Below are 15,983 nucleotides of genomic sequence, written 5' to 3' on the forward strand. Positions count from 1 at the left end.
ATGGTTCCTAGTCGGATTCGTTAACCACTGAGCCACGACGGGAACTCCTTTTTTTTTTTTTTTTTTTTTTTTTTTTTGTAATCATAAATTTTTAAATAAGCTTTAAAAAGAATTACAGCTATTTGCCATTTGTAAGTATTTTGACTTGCCAGTAGAAATAGATAATTTTCGTAGATTTAATAGAGTTAAAGCTTAACTTGAGAAACACTCATTCTTTTGATCATTGATTTTTTTTTTTTAATGTGTATTTTGTGCTCTGGATTCTTTTTAAAAATTTTTTTAATTTATTTTTATATTATTATTATTATTATTACTATTTTGTATTTTTTGTCTTTTTAGGGCCACACTCACAGCATATGGAGGTTCCCAGGCTAGGGGTCTAATTGGAGCTCTGGCTGCCAGCCTACACCAGAGCCACAGCAATGTCAGATCCAAGCCGTGTCTGACCCACACCACAGCTCACGGCGATGCCGGATTCTTAACCCACTGAGCAAGGCCAGCAATTGAACCCACAATCTCATGGTTCCTAGTCGGATTCATTTCCTCTGCACCAAGATGGGAACTCCTGTGCTCTGGATTCTTAAAGTGCCCTCAGCATACAAAATAAATACCACCAGGACTGCCCTCCAGGAGTAGGAGTGATGGCATTTACTTAAAATAACTGAATCAAATTTATCCACTGTGAACATAATTACTTGCAAAAACTCTATAATAACCGTACAATAGAAATAAACGTAAATAGAAAATTCTCCAAAATTTAGAAGGAGACTTCACAAAGAAGATACTCAAGCTTGATCTTTAGGGATTAATGGGAGTTTCACAGACAGATCAGGGAAGGCAGGTAAGTATGGAAAAGAGGCATTCTAAAAAAGGGAACAGTGTGTGCAAAGTCAGGAAACAGCTTGACATCTTCAGAGAGCCAGGATAATTGGGTGTGTCTGAAGTGCAAGGGAGGGAACAGTTAGAGATGAGGTGTCAGAGCTTGACCCAGTGGGGCTTTTTTCTGCTAGTGCTATGCATGGTTCTAAGGACCCTTACGTAGTATTTTTATTTTATTTCATTAATTCCCCTTTTACAGATGGCGGAACTAAATCATAGAAAAGTAAAATAACTTGCACAAAGTCATGCTAGTGGGGTCATGATTCGAAATGTGGCAGTCCAATCTGCAGCTCAGTCCTAAAATCTAGACTCTTTCTCCTGTTCCACACTGAGCATTTAGAGCATCGAAGGGTTTTCAAGCTTGCTGTTATGGTGGTGCAAACAATAGTTGAAAGGCTGCTGGTGGCAAACTTGGAAACAGCCTATTGTGAGAATAAAGACAGAGGATGATAAAGGCCTAAACTTGGAGCCAGAGTATTTAGGAGGAAGGACCACATAATGTTGTCTTGATTTGATGGAGTCAGTAAAGAATTTCTGGATTGGAAAACTGGGTAGATGTTAGCACCATTCATTAGACTCTTTAACAGAAGCAGATTCAGTTTGGGAAAACTAGCTGTGGTGTTCATGGGGTATTCAGATCAAGCGGTCTGGCAAACAGTGGGATGGCCAGGTCAAGAGATGAGCAGGTGAAGCTTTAGAATCATCCGCCTGGGGCTTATATTGAAATCCTCCTTACTGATGCTACCAACCACATAGAGCCTATAGAGACATAGGAGGACCACAGAGAGAACCTCTGGTGCACTGTTTCTCAAAGTTTAGTCCACCCATGGAATGCCTGGGTGCCAGTTGTTTATAGTTGGTACATGATGACAGAAAGGATTTGCTTCAGCTTGTAACGGTGACCAAGCACACTTTACTTGAGCTGACTTTAAAACAAACAAACAAAAACCTTAGCAAGACTTTTTTTTGAGGGGGTCTTTTTTTAGGGCTGCACCTGTGGCATATGGAGGTTCCCAGGCTAGGAGTTGAATCGGAACTATCGCTGCTGGCCTCTGGCACAGCCACAGCACACAGCCTCAGTGGGATCCTTAACCCACTGAGCGAGGCCAGGGGTCGAACCTTTGTCCTCATGGATGCTAGTGGGGTTCATTAACCACTGAGCCATGTCGGGAACGCCTTAGCAAGACTTTTCAATGAAGGAAGCCTTGCATTGATTAACATCCCGATGCAAACTCCTTACTTTGTCCCACATCAGTACTTTTAGTATCACTGAAGTGGAGAACACCAACGTTTAAGATTTGGGCAGGGAGAAAAGTATCCAAGGAGAGTGAGAAGGAATAGTGTGGGGATAGGATGAGAAGCAGAAGAAAAGGAAGTCAGGTTATTCTTATGGGTACATGGTTTAAAGGAGCGAATGGTTAGCACAGAGAGGTCAAATAAGACTGAAGACTGAAGATGACTGGATCTGGCCATCATAGGTTTGGAAATTGACACCACGTAGGGTCATCAGCAACTTTTTTGGAGTTCTACCCTCTGTTTACTCTTCTTTCTGCTCTCATTTTTCTCCCACCAATGTGCCTCCTAAATACTTCTCAAGCCTATACGTTCATACACCAAAGCCATCTTTGACTCTAAATTTAAAATACTTTTGAACTTGTTCTTATTTTTCCTTATCTCTTATCTGAAGCTGTTGATCCCTCTCTCTGTCCTGTCATATTCTTTTTTCTGTACTGCACTGACCTTGGTTCTCCTTCTCATACCCCACCCAACTTTCTCTGCCCCATTCCTGCTACACATACCCCATGTTCTTCGTGACACCCATATCTTTCATTATATTGTATGTGGTGTCAATTTCCAAACCTAAACCCAGTCTAGGTTTCATGCCTGAGCTTCAGTTCAGTCTAACAGCCTACTGGACATCTTTATGGGAATGCCACAGTTTCTTCAAGTTCACTATGTCCAAGCTGGACCCAAATTCTCACCTACGTTTTTCTCTCTTCCATCCCTCTTTCTTCCCGAGTCCCATGCTCATACTACAATCTGCCCTGTGGCCAAACCACTGGCATGAGCATCATCCTTGACTTCTTCCTTCTTATCCCATTAGTTGCTGATTTCACTGCCAAAGGACTCTTCAAATCCAAAACTCTCCTTTATTCCTGCTACTGGCATCTGGACCACCATCAAGCCTCAGCTACATGACTGAGTTATCCTCTTGACTGGTCTCCCTTTGTCAATCTTCATTTGTCTCTGGGACCCTGGCCACACTGAAGCTGGAGTCCTCTATTTAAAAACGTAAAGGTGATGACATCACCCCCCCCTTGTTGAGTTCTTTGCCTGCCTCTCCAGCTTCATCTCGATCCCCTAGGTCTGTAGATTCAGGTCGCATTGATGGTTTTTCAGTTCCTCAGCATGCTCTCTCTTTCTTCACCTTCACACATGCTCATGTGACCACTTGGAACACATTTATTTACCCTTTTTATTGGTGAGTTTGTCTTCTATCATGAATCATGAGGAAGCATTTATAACCCTGCAAATCTGAGTTACATGGACTTCTTCTGTGGTCACCTAGCATTCTACCTTTCCTGTGGCAGAATCCTTTCTGTGGTTTCGTAATCTCTCATTTTTTGTTCATGAATCAGTGCCTTCCTCTGAATTTTATGCTCCAAGAAGGCAGGAACCACAGCTGTTGGGGACATGGTTATACTTCAAGCTCCTGGTACAGTGTCTAGTGTGAACATTCAGTCGATGTTTGTTCAATGAAACGAATGCTCTTCTGAGTGTTTGCACATCCATTATCTCAGGAGGGGTAAAGTTGAACAATTTGGAGAGGATTTTAATGAAACATGAGATAGTGGTGGATTAGAAGATTAAATTATTTGTTGAGTTGTTTTGCACTAGTAGGAGGAAGGAGAACTAAGAGTCAGAAAAGCTGGTTAGGAGAATAGAAGCATTTAATTCCACCTCGTAGAACAAAAAGGAAGAATATTTTTTAACTTTTGTATTATTTAAATTTCATTTTTCTTATAAGTTCAGTTCTGTAAAGTGAGTATGTATGTTTTAATGTATTAAAAGTGTCAGATTGTCCATCTTTTAGAGCTTTTTTTCTTCACCTGGAAAAACCTTAGATAACATGATTTTAAAATCTTCTCGTATACTGTGGATTATTGAATTTTTTTTTCTTTGAGGGGAAGTTTTTATTTATTTATTTTTATTTTATTTTTTTTTAATTTTATTTTCCCACTGTACAGCAAGGGGGTCAGGTTATCCTTACATGTATACATTACAATTACAGTTTTTCCCCCACCATTTCTTCTGTTGCAACATGAGTATCTAGACATAGTTCTCAATGCTATTCAGCGGGATCTCCTTGTAAATCTATTCTAGGTTGTGACTGATAAGCCCAAGCTCCCGATCCCTCCCACTCCCTCCCCCTCCCATCAGGCAACCACAAGTCTCTTCTCCAAGTCCATGATTTTCTTTTCTGAGGAGATGTTCATTTGTGCTGGATATTAGATTCCAGTTATAAGTGATATCATATGGTATTTGTCTTTGTCTTTCTGGCTCATTTCACTCAGTATGAGATTCTCTAGTTCCATCCATGTTGCTGCAAATGGCATGATGTCATCCTTTTTTATGGCTGAGTAGTATTCCATCGTGTATATATACCACATCTTCCGAATCCAATTGAGGGGAAGTTTTTAAATGTGGATAATCAGTTTCATTATAGCTTTTGTATTCTAAACAAATGTAGATCAAATGTATTTTTAAAGATTTGAGTTTTTGAAAATGGTAAAAAGCAGTAAACACTAAGAAATCAAGGAAGAGGCCATCAATAGGAGGAAATCTTGGCTGAAAAAACTTAGCTGTGGTAGACTACTTTGAGGATAAAATTATCCCTAAACTGTCTGGAAGTCAAAGCATAAAACATAATGGGATAAGACACATCATTGCTTGTCTTTAGCTTCTTCTCAAAGGTTAACTTTTAAAAACTGGAGAGCTCACCATTCAAGATAGACTTTACACTCCAGTTCTTGAAGTCCAGGGCAAATTAGGTGTTAGCTGTTCCACTTACAAAGCGAATGCTCCATTTTGAAACAGTTAAAGAGATGGGCAGGTGTTCTGTATCAGGTGGTGGCTATTCATGTTCTGCAGAATATTTAAAGAAAAAAAAAGAGGTCAAGACTTCCAAACACATCTTTGAACCTAATGAATTCCTTAAAAAAATTCACTTGGAGCTCCTCATTCTCTATAAAACACGGAAGGGAGATGCTTGGTTTTGAACATCTTAAATAGAATATGCCACCAACATCTACTTAGGCGTGGAAACAATCTAACATAGATTTAGAGCATGCTTAACGTTGACCAGGCAGCCTTGCACTTTAATAGTTCTGTGAGATAAGCTAGCCAAAAATGCACCTCGAATAACTGCATAAACTGATCATTTGGTGGAGTTGTTTCAAATTTTCTGGCAGAATTAATTGATAGGCTTGTAAGGCATCATGATGGTCTCTGGATAGGAGCTCACATGTCCAGTTTATATGAGGATGCTCACCTTCTTGTTTTATGCCAGAGGACATGCAAAAGGCTCATTGAAAAGTGAGAGTAATCAATTCTATTTTAAGGTTAAACAGAAAGTAGAGGGCTGTTTCGTGTGATTTAGAAATGGAACTGATGGAGTTCCCTTTGTGGCTCAGTGGTTAACGAATCCGACTAGGAACCATGAGGTTGTGGCTTTGATCCCTGGCCTTGCTCAGTAGGTTAAGGATCTGGCATTGCCATGAGCTGTGGTGTAGGTTGCAGACGTGGCTCGGATCCCGTGTTGCTGTGGCTCTGGCATAGGCCCGCGGCTACAGCTCTGATTGGACCCCTATTCTGGGAACCTCCATATGCTGCAGGAGTGGCCCAAGAAATGGCAGAAAGACAAAAAAAAGGAATTGACTCTGTCAAAGTTCATTCCTATCTACCCTAACTCATAAGGCTTTGAAGAAGCACATAAACTTGAAGGTGATACTGAGGCCACACAGTCTGACACATACAAGGCCTTGTTGGTAGAGTCAAGGCTGGTAGTATGTTAATAAAGGTTCCCAGGTCTTTAGTTGCTCCTTATAGTTTTCTGCTTGTTGAAAAGTAACATAAACATCTTTGTGCAAATAATTCTTCCTCATATGAGACTGAGAGATTCCAATCCATATCTCGTAGAATGATCTGGCAAAGAGGTTCAGGGGCGAGCCAGCACACTGGCACATCTGGAGTTTGGGGAGGTGGAGATTGTCTGATGGGTGAACTGGATGGACTAAGAAAAAAAGAAAAAGGTACCTACGGGGTGAGAGTAGATGGTTTGGAAACAGGGTAAGAGTCTCCCCCACGCTCCACAACCACTGCCCAGTGGCTCTTCCTCTGAGCTGGTTGGGGGTTGCTTTTTATTTTGCGGTTTCCAGACCTTTATTTCCATGGTTTCGCTGGGCTTCCCAGATGAGTAATTTTAACACACTGCTTGGTTTGGGATGTGTGGTTCAAAGAGGCTAAGACACTAACGAATAGCCTGTGACAACTGCCATGCAGCGTCTGGCCTCACCCATCCATCAGCTCTCCTCATCTTGCCTCTCCCTGCTCTCACATAAAATGGGGAGAGAAACGGAGAATTTTAAATTTGCGAAAAAAACTCTGTCTCATTCAGTTCTCCCTGGCGCAAAGGTTTTCCATTTCATTTCTTTCTGAGAACCAGAAGCCTTTCTGTAGGTGGGAGAGCTACAGGGCAATTGCATGGACCTCTCAGCACAGCCAGGAGCCATTTTGTGGGGTGAGAGAGAAGCAGTGTGGACATGGGAGGTGGAGTGCATTGTTCCATCGCACAAAACCACAAAGAATACTCTAGCAACTTAGTACAACCTCTTGGCTCCCACCTTCTGTTATGTTTTTATTATTTTGAATCATACAGTCTTAACAAACAAGCCTATAATCAAATACCTCTTAAATTATTTATCCAGGCAAGTAAAAGATCATGTGGAATTGAGCAGAATGAAATGTGCTTTACTCTTCCAACTTCCCTATGGATTACAAGGTTAATCTTGGCACCATGAGGATAGAACCAAAGGATGAAGGTTCTTCTTGTATTTCCACAGAGTACAGTACAATCCACAGCCCATCGACACCTATTAAAGATTCAGATTCTGATCGATTGCGTCGAGCTTCAGATGGGAAGTCACGTGGACGGGGCCGAAGAAACAATAATCCTTCTCCTCCCCCAGATTCTGATCTTGAGGTATGTCATTGCCAATGTCCTAGTAAATAACCAGGTGTCTTAGTAGCTAAGTGGTGATTCCAGACACCTGCTGTGATCAAGGCATCCAAATGTCTTTTTTACTGCTTTTTTTTCTACACTAATTATAAGTAAACCAGTTTTTTTCTTTTTTTTCCCTGTTAAAGATAAAGCAGTTGTTTATTTCTGTTTTCTCTTCCATTTTAACTATGTAATAAAACAGTTTTTTCTCTTGAATGGAACATAATTAATTATGCAATTCTGCTTTGGCAAAATCCTCTGTACCCCTTGTGTCACTGCCATTTAGTACAACACATAAATTAAGTGTTGTACTAAAAATGCTTAATAAAACAAAGTTGACAATTAAAGACACATTATGTATATTGAAAAAGGAAAATCCAGAATATTCTAAACAGAAGTGGTTACCATCTTATGAGGCATGTTTTGGCCGAGTTCAAAAGCAGGAAGAGTTAAATAAAACTTTAAAGGGTGGTAGATTTCAGCCTTGAACCTACTGCAGTTAAGTTTCTTTTTATTGCCAAAGTGAAATCTGACGGTGGAAACCATGGTTGTTTTGGCTGAAAAGATGACACATTTCCAGCAGAACTTATGTGTATGAATATGTACTGGTGTGAGTGGGACTGGGAAGAAGAAAAGCAGGCTTGGGAGATCTTTTGTGGTATCTCAAAGACTTTTATGAGATGAATTCCCTCAAGTTCAATTCCAAATACCCCACGGGTATGTTAACAGCACGTGAATTGTGTCCCCTTAAGTTGTTAACTATCTGAAATCTGAAGAAAATTGAGCAGGATCCATGTACCATCCAAGTAGTAACATTGCAATAGATAAAGTGAACAGAAGATATAAAGTTAGTTTTTATGTGCAATTTTTAAATACTTGATAAGAATAAAACAATAGTTAACATTTCTTGATAAGCAGAGATCAGAGATAAGAAAAAGATAAATTGGATGATTTTTAATTGATTGCCCTTCTAAACAGACCTGTTTTAACTGTTTTTCATTTCTTTAGAACCAAGACTGAGAAACTACTATGGAAGTAGAAAGGGCATACAGTCTTACTCCTATATCAATGTTGCTGATAAATTGATCCTTTTGTACCTCTCTGAGGTTATATCTGCGAAAGGTTGGGAGATTCTTATTGGAACAGTTGTATTAAAAAAAAAAAAAGTAAATTCAGATTTTTCATTTGTCTCCCATTTCAAGACTACCTTTTCATGGTGAAGTGAAGTAAATAACAAACAGGTGTCACGGCTGAGGGAAAGTCACCCTGACCTGGTTCTTCCTTTGCAGAGGGTGTTCATCTGGGACTTAGATGAGACAATCATCGTTTTCCATTCCTTGCTGACTGGGTCCTATGCCAACAGATACGGGAGGGTGAGTACCATGAGGCATCCGTTCTTAATTTCTTTAGAGTGAATATGCCTAGAATTGAATTGTTTATCTAGGTGGGAATGTGCTTGAGCTTTAAATAATAAATTTGAAATACAAAAAGGAAAATAACTTGATTTATTGAGCAGGTCAAATGTATATGTAAGGCCAAAACCTATAAATGAATAGAAGGAGGGGGTTTTTTTTTAGGTTCTTAAAAATGACATAAACTTTATACATTTAAATTCATTCTTATTTCAGACCCCAATGAATAGAGGTGATTGGATGCTATTCGAGGATATAATACGAAAATGACATAGATGACATAGAAAGGTCTTCTGAGTAGTATTTTCTCATTTGCCACACCTTTTTATTCTCTTTATTCCCAACATATTCAATGGAGCAAATATTTCACTTGATATTGTCTTTAGTGATTAGTAGTGTTAGTGTTTTATTTTCAAAGCACCTGTTAGGAATGTCTTTAGAAGTCTCTTTGCTGTGGAGCTAAATTTACGTGAATGGTTTGTAAAATGGGGCCGCGGAGTGATGGAGGACCAATACGTCCAATTTTGAATCATTACAATATGTACTTTGGTGGTGTAAGTAAAGAATAATGTTATAAATCACCATGAGTGTCACTTCAATTTCAATGTTCTGCATTTGGGTTCCCCCAAATCTAGAAATTCTCTTTGATTGTGTGGTGGTTCTATAAACCTTTCCCATGTGAAAAACATATTATTCAAAGTACCTCTAGGTGATTTCTGAAATTATCCTGTGAATATGATATTTCTCATTTTTTTTAATCTTTAAAGAAATAATGTGACAAGTCTTAGATCCTTGAAGCTATTGGTTTGGAGCCTTAGGAACTGTATTCCCATGTTTTGGTGGCTCCAGATGTTTATCACAATGATGTGTTAAAATTTATGCATAAAATATGCATGCTTTCATTGTGGATTTTATGCAAGTATGCATTCTTTCAGTAAATATTTATTTCGATAAATACCTATTAAGCTGCTGATAAGTAGGTATCTGGAGTTGACAGCAGAGAAATGGTCAATTAGCTTTACAGTGTAGCCTGCCTTCTCGTAACCCTAAAGATATACCTAATCCAAAAAATAAAAATAAAAAAAGACTGGAAAAATGCCCATTTGTAAGAGTTAGAATATTCCACCGTTTGAATTTCTATCAGAAATAAGATATCTGTAAAACAAAGTATACCCCCTTTTATTGTGTTAAGCAAATTTTCTATGAGAGGACGGTTAACAAAAGCACAGATTATAAAAAAAAAAAATCATTCAAAATAAGTGTCTACTTTGTGGCTAGCATGTAATAAGGATTCAATGAATATTAGCTATGTTATTTTTCGGTATTCTTTCTTTTATCAATACTATTACTATCTCTATTTCTACAAAAAACTACTTCTTTAAAAGCCAGAAATAGTAAAGTATCATAATATGTAGGAAGCATCTTGAAGATCATCTCAACTGAACCCTTTCAATGTCCTTATAATTGACTCCTAAGGAAGAGATCTGATTCCTGGAACTCACACAAAAGTGTTGAAAAGAGCATTCACTTGGAAAACCAACATTTGAAAACCATCTAGAATGTCTCAAGTCTTTAAAAGCTTTGTCACTAGAGGCCAAATTGATGTCAAGAAAGCTGTCTTGGTCAGTGCGTTGTTAGCTGTTGAAAGGGGTCAGCTTAGAGTGAGGTGGTGAACATCCCAAGACCTCCTGATCTCCTGTCAATCTCTGGCCATAAATGATTGGTTTACCCATGGAATTCACACCTAACCTAGAAACCACTAGCAGCTTAGAATTTATCATTTGGAGTCTTGACAGGATCTAAACAAAACATTACAAATATGAATTTTATTTTTACGAGTGTCAACAGCCAGTATTTTGAAACTTCAACCAATAGTATTTTGTTTGTTTAGTTTTCTCATATTAGGGTATGTGATAAAAATTTGATCTTCCATAATTTCCCAAAGCCAAATATATATATTCTTTAAAATATAGATGATTCGAGGTGTTTCCGTGTAAGCTTACCCTTTGTTCATAAGATGATGAGGGTTAGGGAGAGAGTAACCTCAGAAAGTCTGCCTGGGCAAGGTCTTCCAGAGCATGACCCTTTGAGCCCGAGGTTGGAATGACCTGAAGAGTCCCATCAAGAATGTGATGAGCAAGAGAAAGAGGTTGGTGTTGCCGAGCTCAGCGACAGAGATGCAGAGTCAAGAGAGATGTGGGCTGGGATGAAGGCAGGTACAAAGTACCTCCCAGCCAGAGTCAACAGCATGGATCTCATTGCACCTGCTATAGGAAATCATTGGAAGGGCAAGGGCAATAACATGACATGACGAGATCTAATTTAAATTTTTAGATTACTCTGGCTATGTGGAGAATTAATGGTAGGGAGAAGTGGGGAGAGGAACCGAGAGGAGGTTTCGGAAGTTTCAGGTTTCAGGAGTGATCTGATGCCCTACCAGTAGAGATGGAGAAAACTGGATTATAGATTCTGCTGCAGATAGAGAATTAGGATTTAATTGGATTACACTGGTGGACAATAAGTAATAGGGAGTGAAAAGATCATTCCCAGGGTTTTGTCCTGAGCAACTGGGAAAATAGTCATATATTTGTTGAGATGGGGAAGAACTAATTTGGAGGGAAAATGGAAAGTTCAGGTGTTGAACGAGTTTGAGACGCATGTTAGACATCCGCTTGAACCTGGCAAGGAGACTATTGGAAGGAAGGGGAGCCGGGGTCACAGGGGAGTGGTGGGGCCAGGAGACGTCAGATGTAGAGTCCACAGAGCACAGCTTGGAACCAGATGCTCCTCAGACACTCAGTGTCTTGATTTCATCCTTCTTTGTGCCCAGCACTCTGGGTCAGCCTGTCCTCTCATTGCCAGGACACACCCCTTCCTGACTTTTGAGGACATGTTGCTGATGTTTAGTTGTAGCCTGAGGCGTGCCAGAAAGCTTGCTCTGTGTTCTCTTTATCAGAGAACTTTAGAGTCTAGCAAAATTACCCTCAAATATGATCATTGTGTTATATAAAAATGTGTCATTTAACAAGGATTCTTCCCAACAATAATGTAATAACCAAGCTGATCAGAACTTGTATCCCTCTTGTTCCCTAGGGCCACAGGAGAGAAGTCTTAAAGCAATTCTGGGCCTGTTGCCTTTCTTGGAGCCCAGAAAGGGTGATGTTTCTGGGCCTTGTCCTGGGAGCAAGTGGCTGAGCCTTACTCTACAGGCATATAAAGCAGTGAATACCTGACAATGGAGAGCTGTTTGGTCTCTATGGGAACCAGATACTTGAGAAGTAGCTTAGTCACAGTAGCTTAGGCTACTCATTGCGTAGGCCATTCAGTAAGGGGATACAGGATCTGGCTGATATCCTGCAAAATTAGGGCATGTTACAGCAATATGTGCCCCAAAAAAGGTTGAGAATGTCCCACCTTCCATGTAATCCCAGGTGCGGGAAGCAGGCCTGCTGGGTATTATAAGGAAGTGTGGTTTATAACAAAGGTGATGGGAACAAAAGGAAGGTGCTACATACCGTTCAGATTTTAGGACATAAAAGAAACAGCGTATTAGCAGGAAAATGAAGTCCACGGGTGTGACTGTAAAATAGGTTTCTGTTAGTTCTATCTGTTCTAGCTTCTTTTGTTTAAAGCATCTTTTAAAATTGCTTTCAACGGAGTTCCTATGGTGGCTCAGTGGTTAACGCGAATCCGACTAGGAACCATGAAGTTGAGGGTTCGATCCCTGGCCTTGCTCAGTGGGTTAAGGATCTGGCGTTGCCATGAGCTGTGGTGTAGGTCACAGACGCGGCTCAGATCCCACGTTGCTGTGGCTCTGGTGTAGGCCGGCAGCTACAGCTCCAATTTGACCCCTAGCCTGGGAACTTCCATGTGCTGCGGGAGTGGCCCAAGAAAAATGGCAAAACTACTAAATAAATTAATTAAATTAAATTAAATTGCTTTCAACCTAAATCCAAATTCCCCAGTCTTTTTATCTTTTTTGTCTTTTTTGCCTTTTCTAGGGCCGCTCCCACGGCATATGGAGGTTCCCAGGCTCGGAGTCCAATCGGAGCTGTAGCCGCCAGCCTACACCAGAGCCACAGCAATGCAGGATCCGAGCCGCATCTGTGACCTACACCACAGCTCAAGGCAGTGCCGGCTCCTTAACCCACTGAGCAAGGCCAGGGATTGAACCTGCAACCTCATGGTTCCTAGTCGGATTCGTTAACCACTGAGCCACGATGGGAACTCCCCAAATTCCCCATTCTTACTGAAGAAAACTAGTCTTGATTTTTTTCATTGAATGGTGGCTTTCAAATAGTATAATAATCTAGTTGATAATAAAAGTACAGGCAGAGTTCCCATTAGACCCCAGCCTGGGAACCTCCATATGCTGTGGGAACAGCCCTAGGAGAGGCAAAAAGACAAAAAAATAAAAAAGTACAGGCCCCCAAATGTCTATTTCCAATTAAGTCTTGTGCTGATGTTCCAAGCGTGATTCCCTTCCTGTGAGAGGACTTTACAAGATACCCAGTGTCTTGGTTGTTTCAATTCTTTGTTTTATATTGTTGCCTAACACCTGTGTCTCATGGATTTGGGCTAGAATAGGTCTTAAAAGTATTGAGCCTCGCTCCTCATTTTACACAAAAACTTAAATATGAACACAAGACAGCATAAAGCTTAGCATTGTTCATTGTGTACTCTACTTATTAAGACTTCCCTATGTGCCCAGTGATCATTTAACTCAGCACTAAGTGCCCTGAAACTACTATCGTCAAGTCCATTTACAGACAAGGAAACTGAGGCTTAGAGGAGGGTAGATGCTGAATGTGAAAAACACTTAGCACCATGTCTGGCATACAAAACCTATTAGTTATATTTTGATTGAGTTCCACCTCAACTGTCAAAAACAGAAACCGAACCAAAACAAACCCTGAGTCTGGCATGGGGGCTAGTGAGTAATATATGATACTGTTTTTAAATTTAAGAAGTACTGGTATGGAAGTTCCTATTATGGCTCAGCAGGTTAAGAACCTGACTAGTATCCATGAGGATGCGGGTTCGATCCCTGGCCTTGCTCACTGGGTTAAGAATCCGGTGTTGCTGGGAGCTGTGGCATAGGTCACAGATGTGGGTCAGATTCCGTGTTGCTGTGGCGTAGGCCAGCAGCTGAAGCTCCGATTTGACCCCTAGCCTAGTAATTTCCATATGCCGAGGATGTGGCCCTAAACAAGAAGAAAAAAAAAAGAAAGATGAAAAAGAAAAAAAAAGAGTAGCAATATGTCATCTGCCTTATGGTGTGATAGAAAGAGCATCAGATTTGAATTTGATAGACCTAGACTTAGAGCCAAGCTCTGATTTTGTTTGTTAATCTTGGGCAAATTGTTTATCCATTCTGAGCCTTAGTTTCCATATCCTTAAATCTGGCTACTTGTAATTGCTTTTAGAATCCAGTTGTGTCAGTGATATCTCAATAAAGCCAGAAGGGGAAAAAGCACTCTAAGTTATATCATGAACTTGAAGGGCCCGGCACTGTCTTATTAATAACGATAACCCAATAATAAAAACTGCTGGCTGCTCTTGGATGTGCTGTCGAAGCTTTTGTTCTCTAAGACACCAGGCTTCTAGGAGGGTCCCCACTGTCAGAGTGCGTTTGGATCACCTAAACCTCCCTAGTGAGTGCATTGCTCTGATCATTCAGCACATTGATAGAAGAAAAATTTGATAGCAGTTTGTGTAACCCATTTCTTCGGAACACTCCGGGTCCCCAGTAAACATGGCTGTTCTTACCCTGTTTTAGGGCGCCACACTAAACTCCAAAATCTTTTGGGGGATGATCATCTTCCGTGGTGGCTGATACAGAAGCTGAATTCTTAGCACGGCACCAAAAGCAGCCAGACATCTGATGTCCTCCCTGCAGAGGATCTGGTTCTTTGAACAGAATGATCTCTTTTGGAACCTCCAAACCAGGGTTGGCAAACTTTTTTGGTAAAGGGTCAGATAATAGTAAGCATGTCAGGCTCTGGGGGCCATATGCCTGTCATAAGTCCTCAACTCTGCCCTGGTAGTGCCAAAACAGCCACAGACAATATGTAAGAAAATACGTGTCAGTGAAACCTTACTTAGAGTGCCCAAGTTTGAAGTCCGTGTAATTTTCATATGTCATGAAACAGGATCCTTCCTTTGGACTTTAAACATCTAGCCCAGGGGTCCTATCTCATAGGCCAAATGTAGTCTGTGGCCTGTTTTTGTAGGGCTAAGAATATCCTCTGAGGAGTTCCCATTGTGGGCTAAGGACCCAGTGTTGTCTCCTTGAAGATGTGGGCTTGATCCCCGACCTCATGAAGTGGGCGAAGGATCCAGTGTTGCTGCAAGCTGCAGTGTAGGTCACAGATGCAGCTCAGATCTGTCATTACTGTGGTTGTGGCATAAGCTGGCAGCTGCAGCTCCAATTCATCCCCTACCCTAGCCGGGTAACTTCCATATACACCGGTGCAGCCATTAAAAAAAAAAAAAAAAAAGAAAAAAAGAAAGAAAATATCCTTTGAATTTTCAAATGGTTATTAAAAAGATGAAGAAGGAGAATGTATCTCAGACACTGTATATGGCCTACAAAGTCTAAAATATTTTTTGTCCCTCCCTTTAGAGACAAAGTTGGCCTGCCATTGCTCTAGATCACACTCTAAACTTTGCATTGATTAATTTATCACCAGGACACCAGGACAATTCAGTGACAGGCACACTGTGGTCAGCTAGACTATAAACTCAAGGCAGGCATTGTGTGTCTGCACCTGATGCCCCAATGAAGTACAAGCCTACAGGTGAATTTGTCAGGGTAGGTGAAACGGCTGTAACAAATAGGCCCCAAATCTCATGGCTCACGCAATAGCCGTGTTATCTCTTTCCTGTTGAATGGTCTGGAGTGGATCTTCAGGTTGCTTGGTTTAGGCAGGGTTTGACAATGCAGGTAATGGTTGTCCCATCTTCCCCTGTAGCTTCTGAGGCTTTGGGGATCCTTGTCATGAACAGCTTTCTAGCTCACAGGGAGAAAAAGCAAGGGGGGAGCATGAATGGCAGGCTTTGTGGGCTGGGCTTAGAAGGCTGCACACGTCTGCTTCCTTGGCCCAGTGCAAAGGAGACTGGGAGATGTCCCCTCACTGTGTGCCCAGGAAGAGACAGGTATTGGGTTTGGGTGGATGGGTGACAGCGGCAGCCACGCTTCTCAACTAAGGCATATTTGACAAATGCATAAAACCCAGATGTTGAGTACAGAACATGTATTGAAATGTAAGAAAAACACTGCACCTTTGTTTACCCTTTAGTTGACACGCTGCCCCTGCGCATTTATTAAATAATCCCATTCATTCCTTCTTGTTTGCTAATGAGGAAGCTGTGTCTCTGAAAAATTAAATACGTGGCCCAAGGAAGCATAT

General features: G+C 40.8%; 1 protein-coding gene across 28 annotated transcripts in view; it reads left to right on the forward strand.

Annotated features, from left to right (window-relative positions):
- Nucleotides 1-15,983, forward strand: part of EYA1 (EYA transcriptional coactivator and phosphatase 1) — a 357,349-nt gene that overhangs the window by 272,829 nt on the left and 68,537 nt on the right. For all 28 annotated transcript variants that reach the window (XM_021089240.2, XM_021089251.2, XM_021089242.2 and 25 more), the window contains 2 exons: nucleotides 7,002-7,141; nucleotides 8,449-8,532. In XM_021089240.2, the coding sequence (XP_020944899.1) occupies nucleotides 7,002-7,141; nucleotides 8,449-8,532 (224 nt within the window). The remainder of the gene's footprint in view (nucleotides 1-7,001; nucleotides 7,142-8,448; nucleotides 8,533-15,983) is intronic.

The sequence above is a fragment of the Sus scrofa genome, chromosome 4, assembly GCF_054392235.1.
Source record: "Sus scrofa isolate SSC_HxYL_T2T_F1_AM1 chromosome 4, Sscrofa_HxYL_maternal_Yorkshire_Landrace_v2.0, whole genome shotgun sequence".
Taxonomy (NCBI): Eukaryota; Metazoa; Chordata; class Mammalia; order Artiodactyla; family Suidae; genus Sus; species Sus scrofa.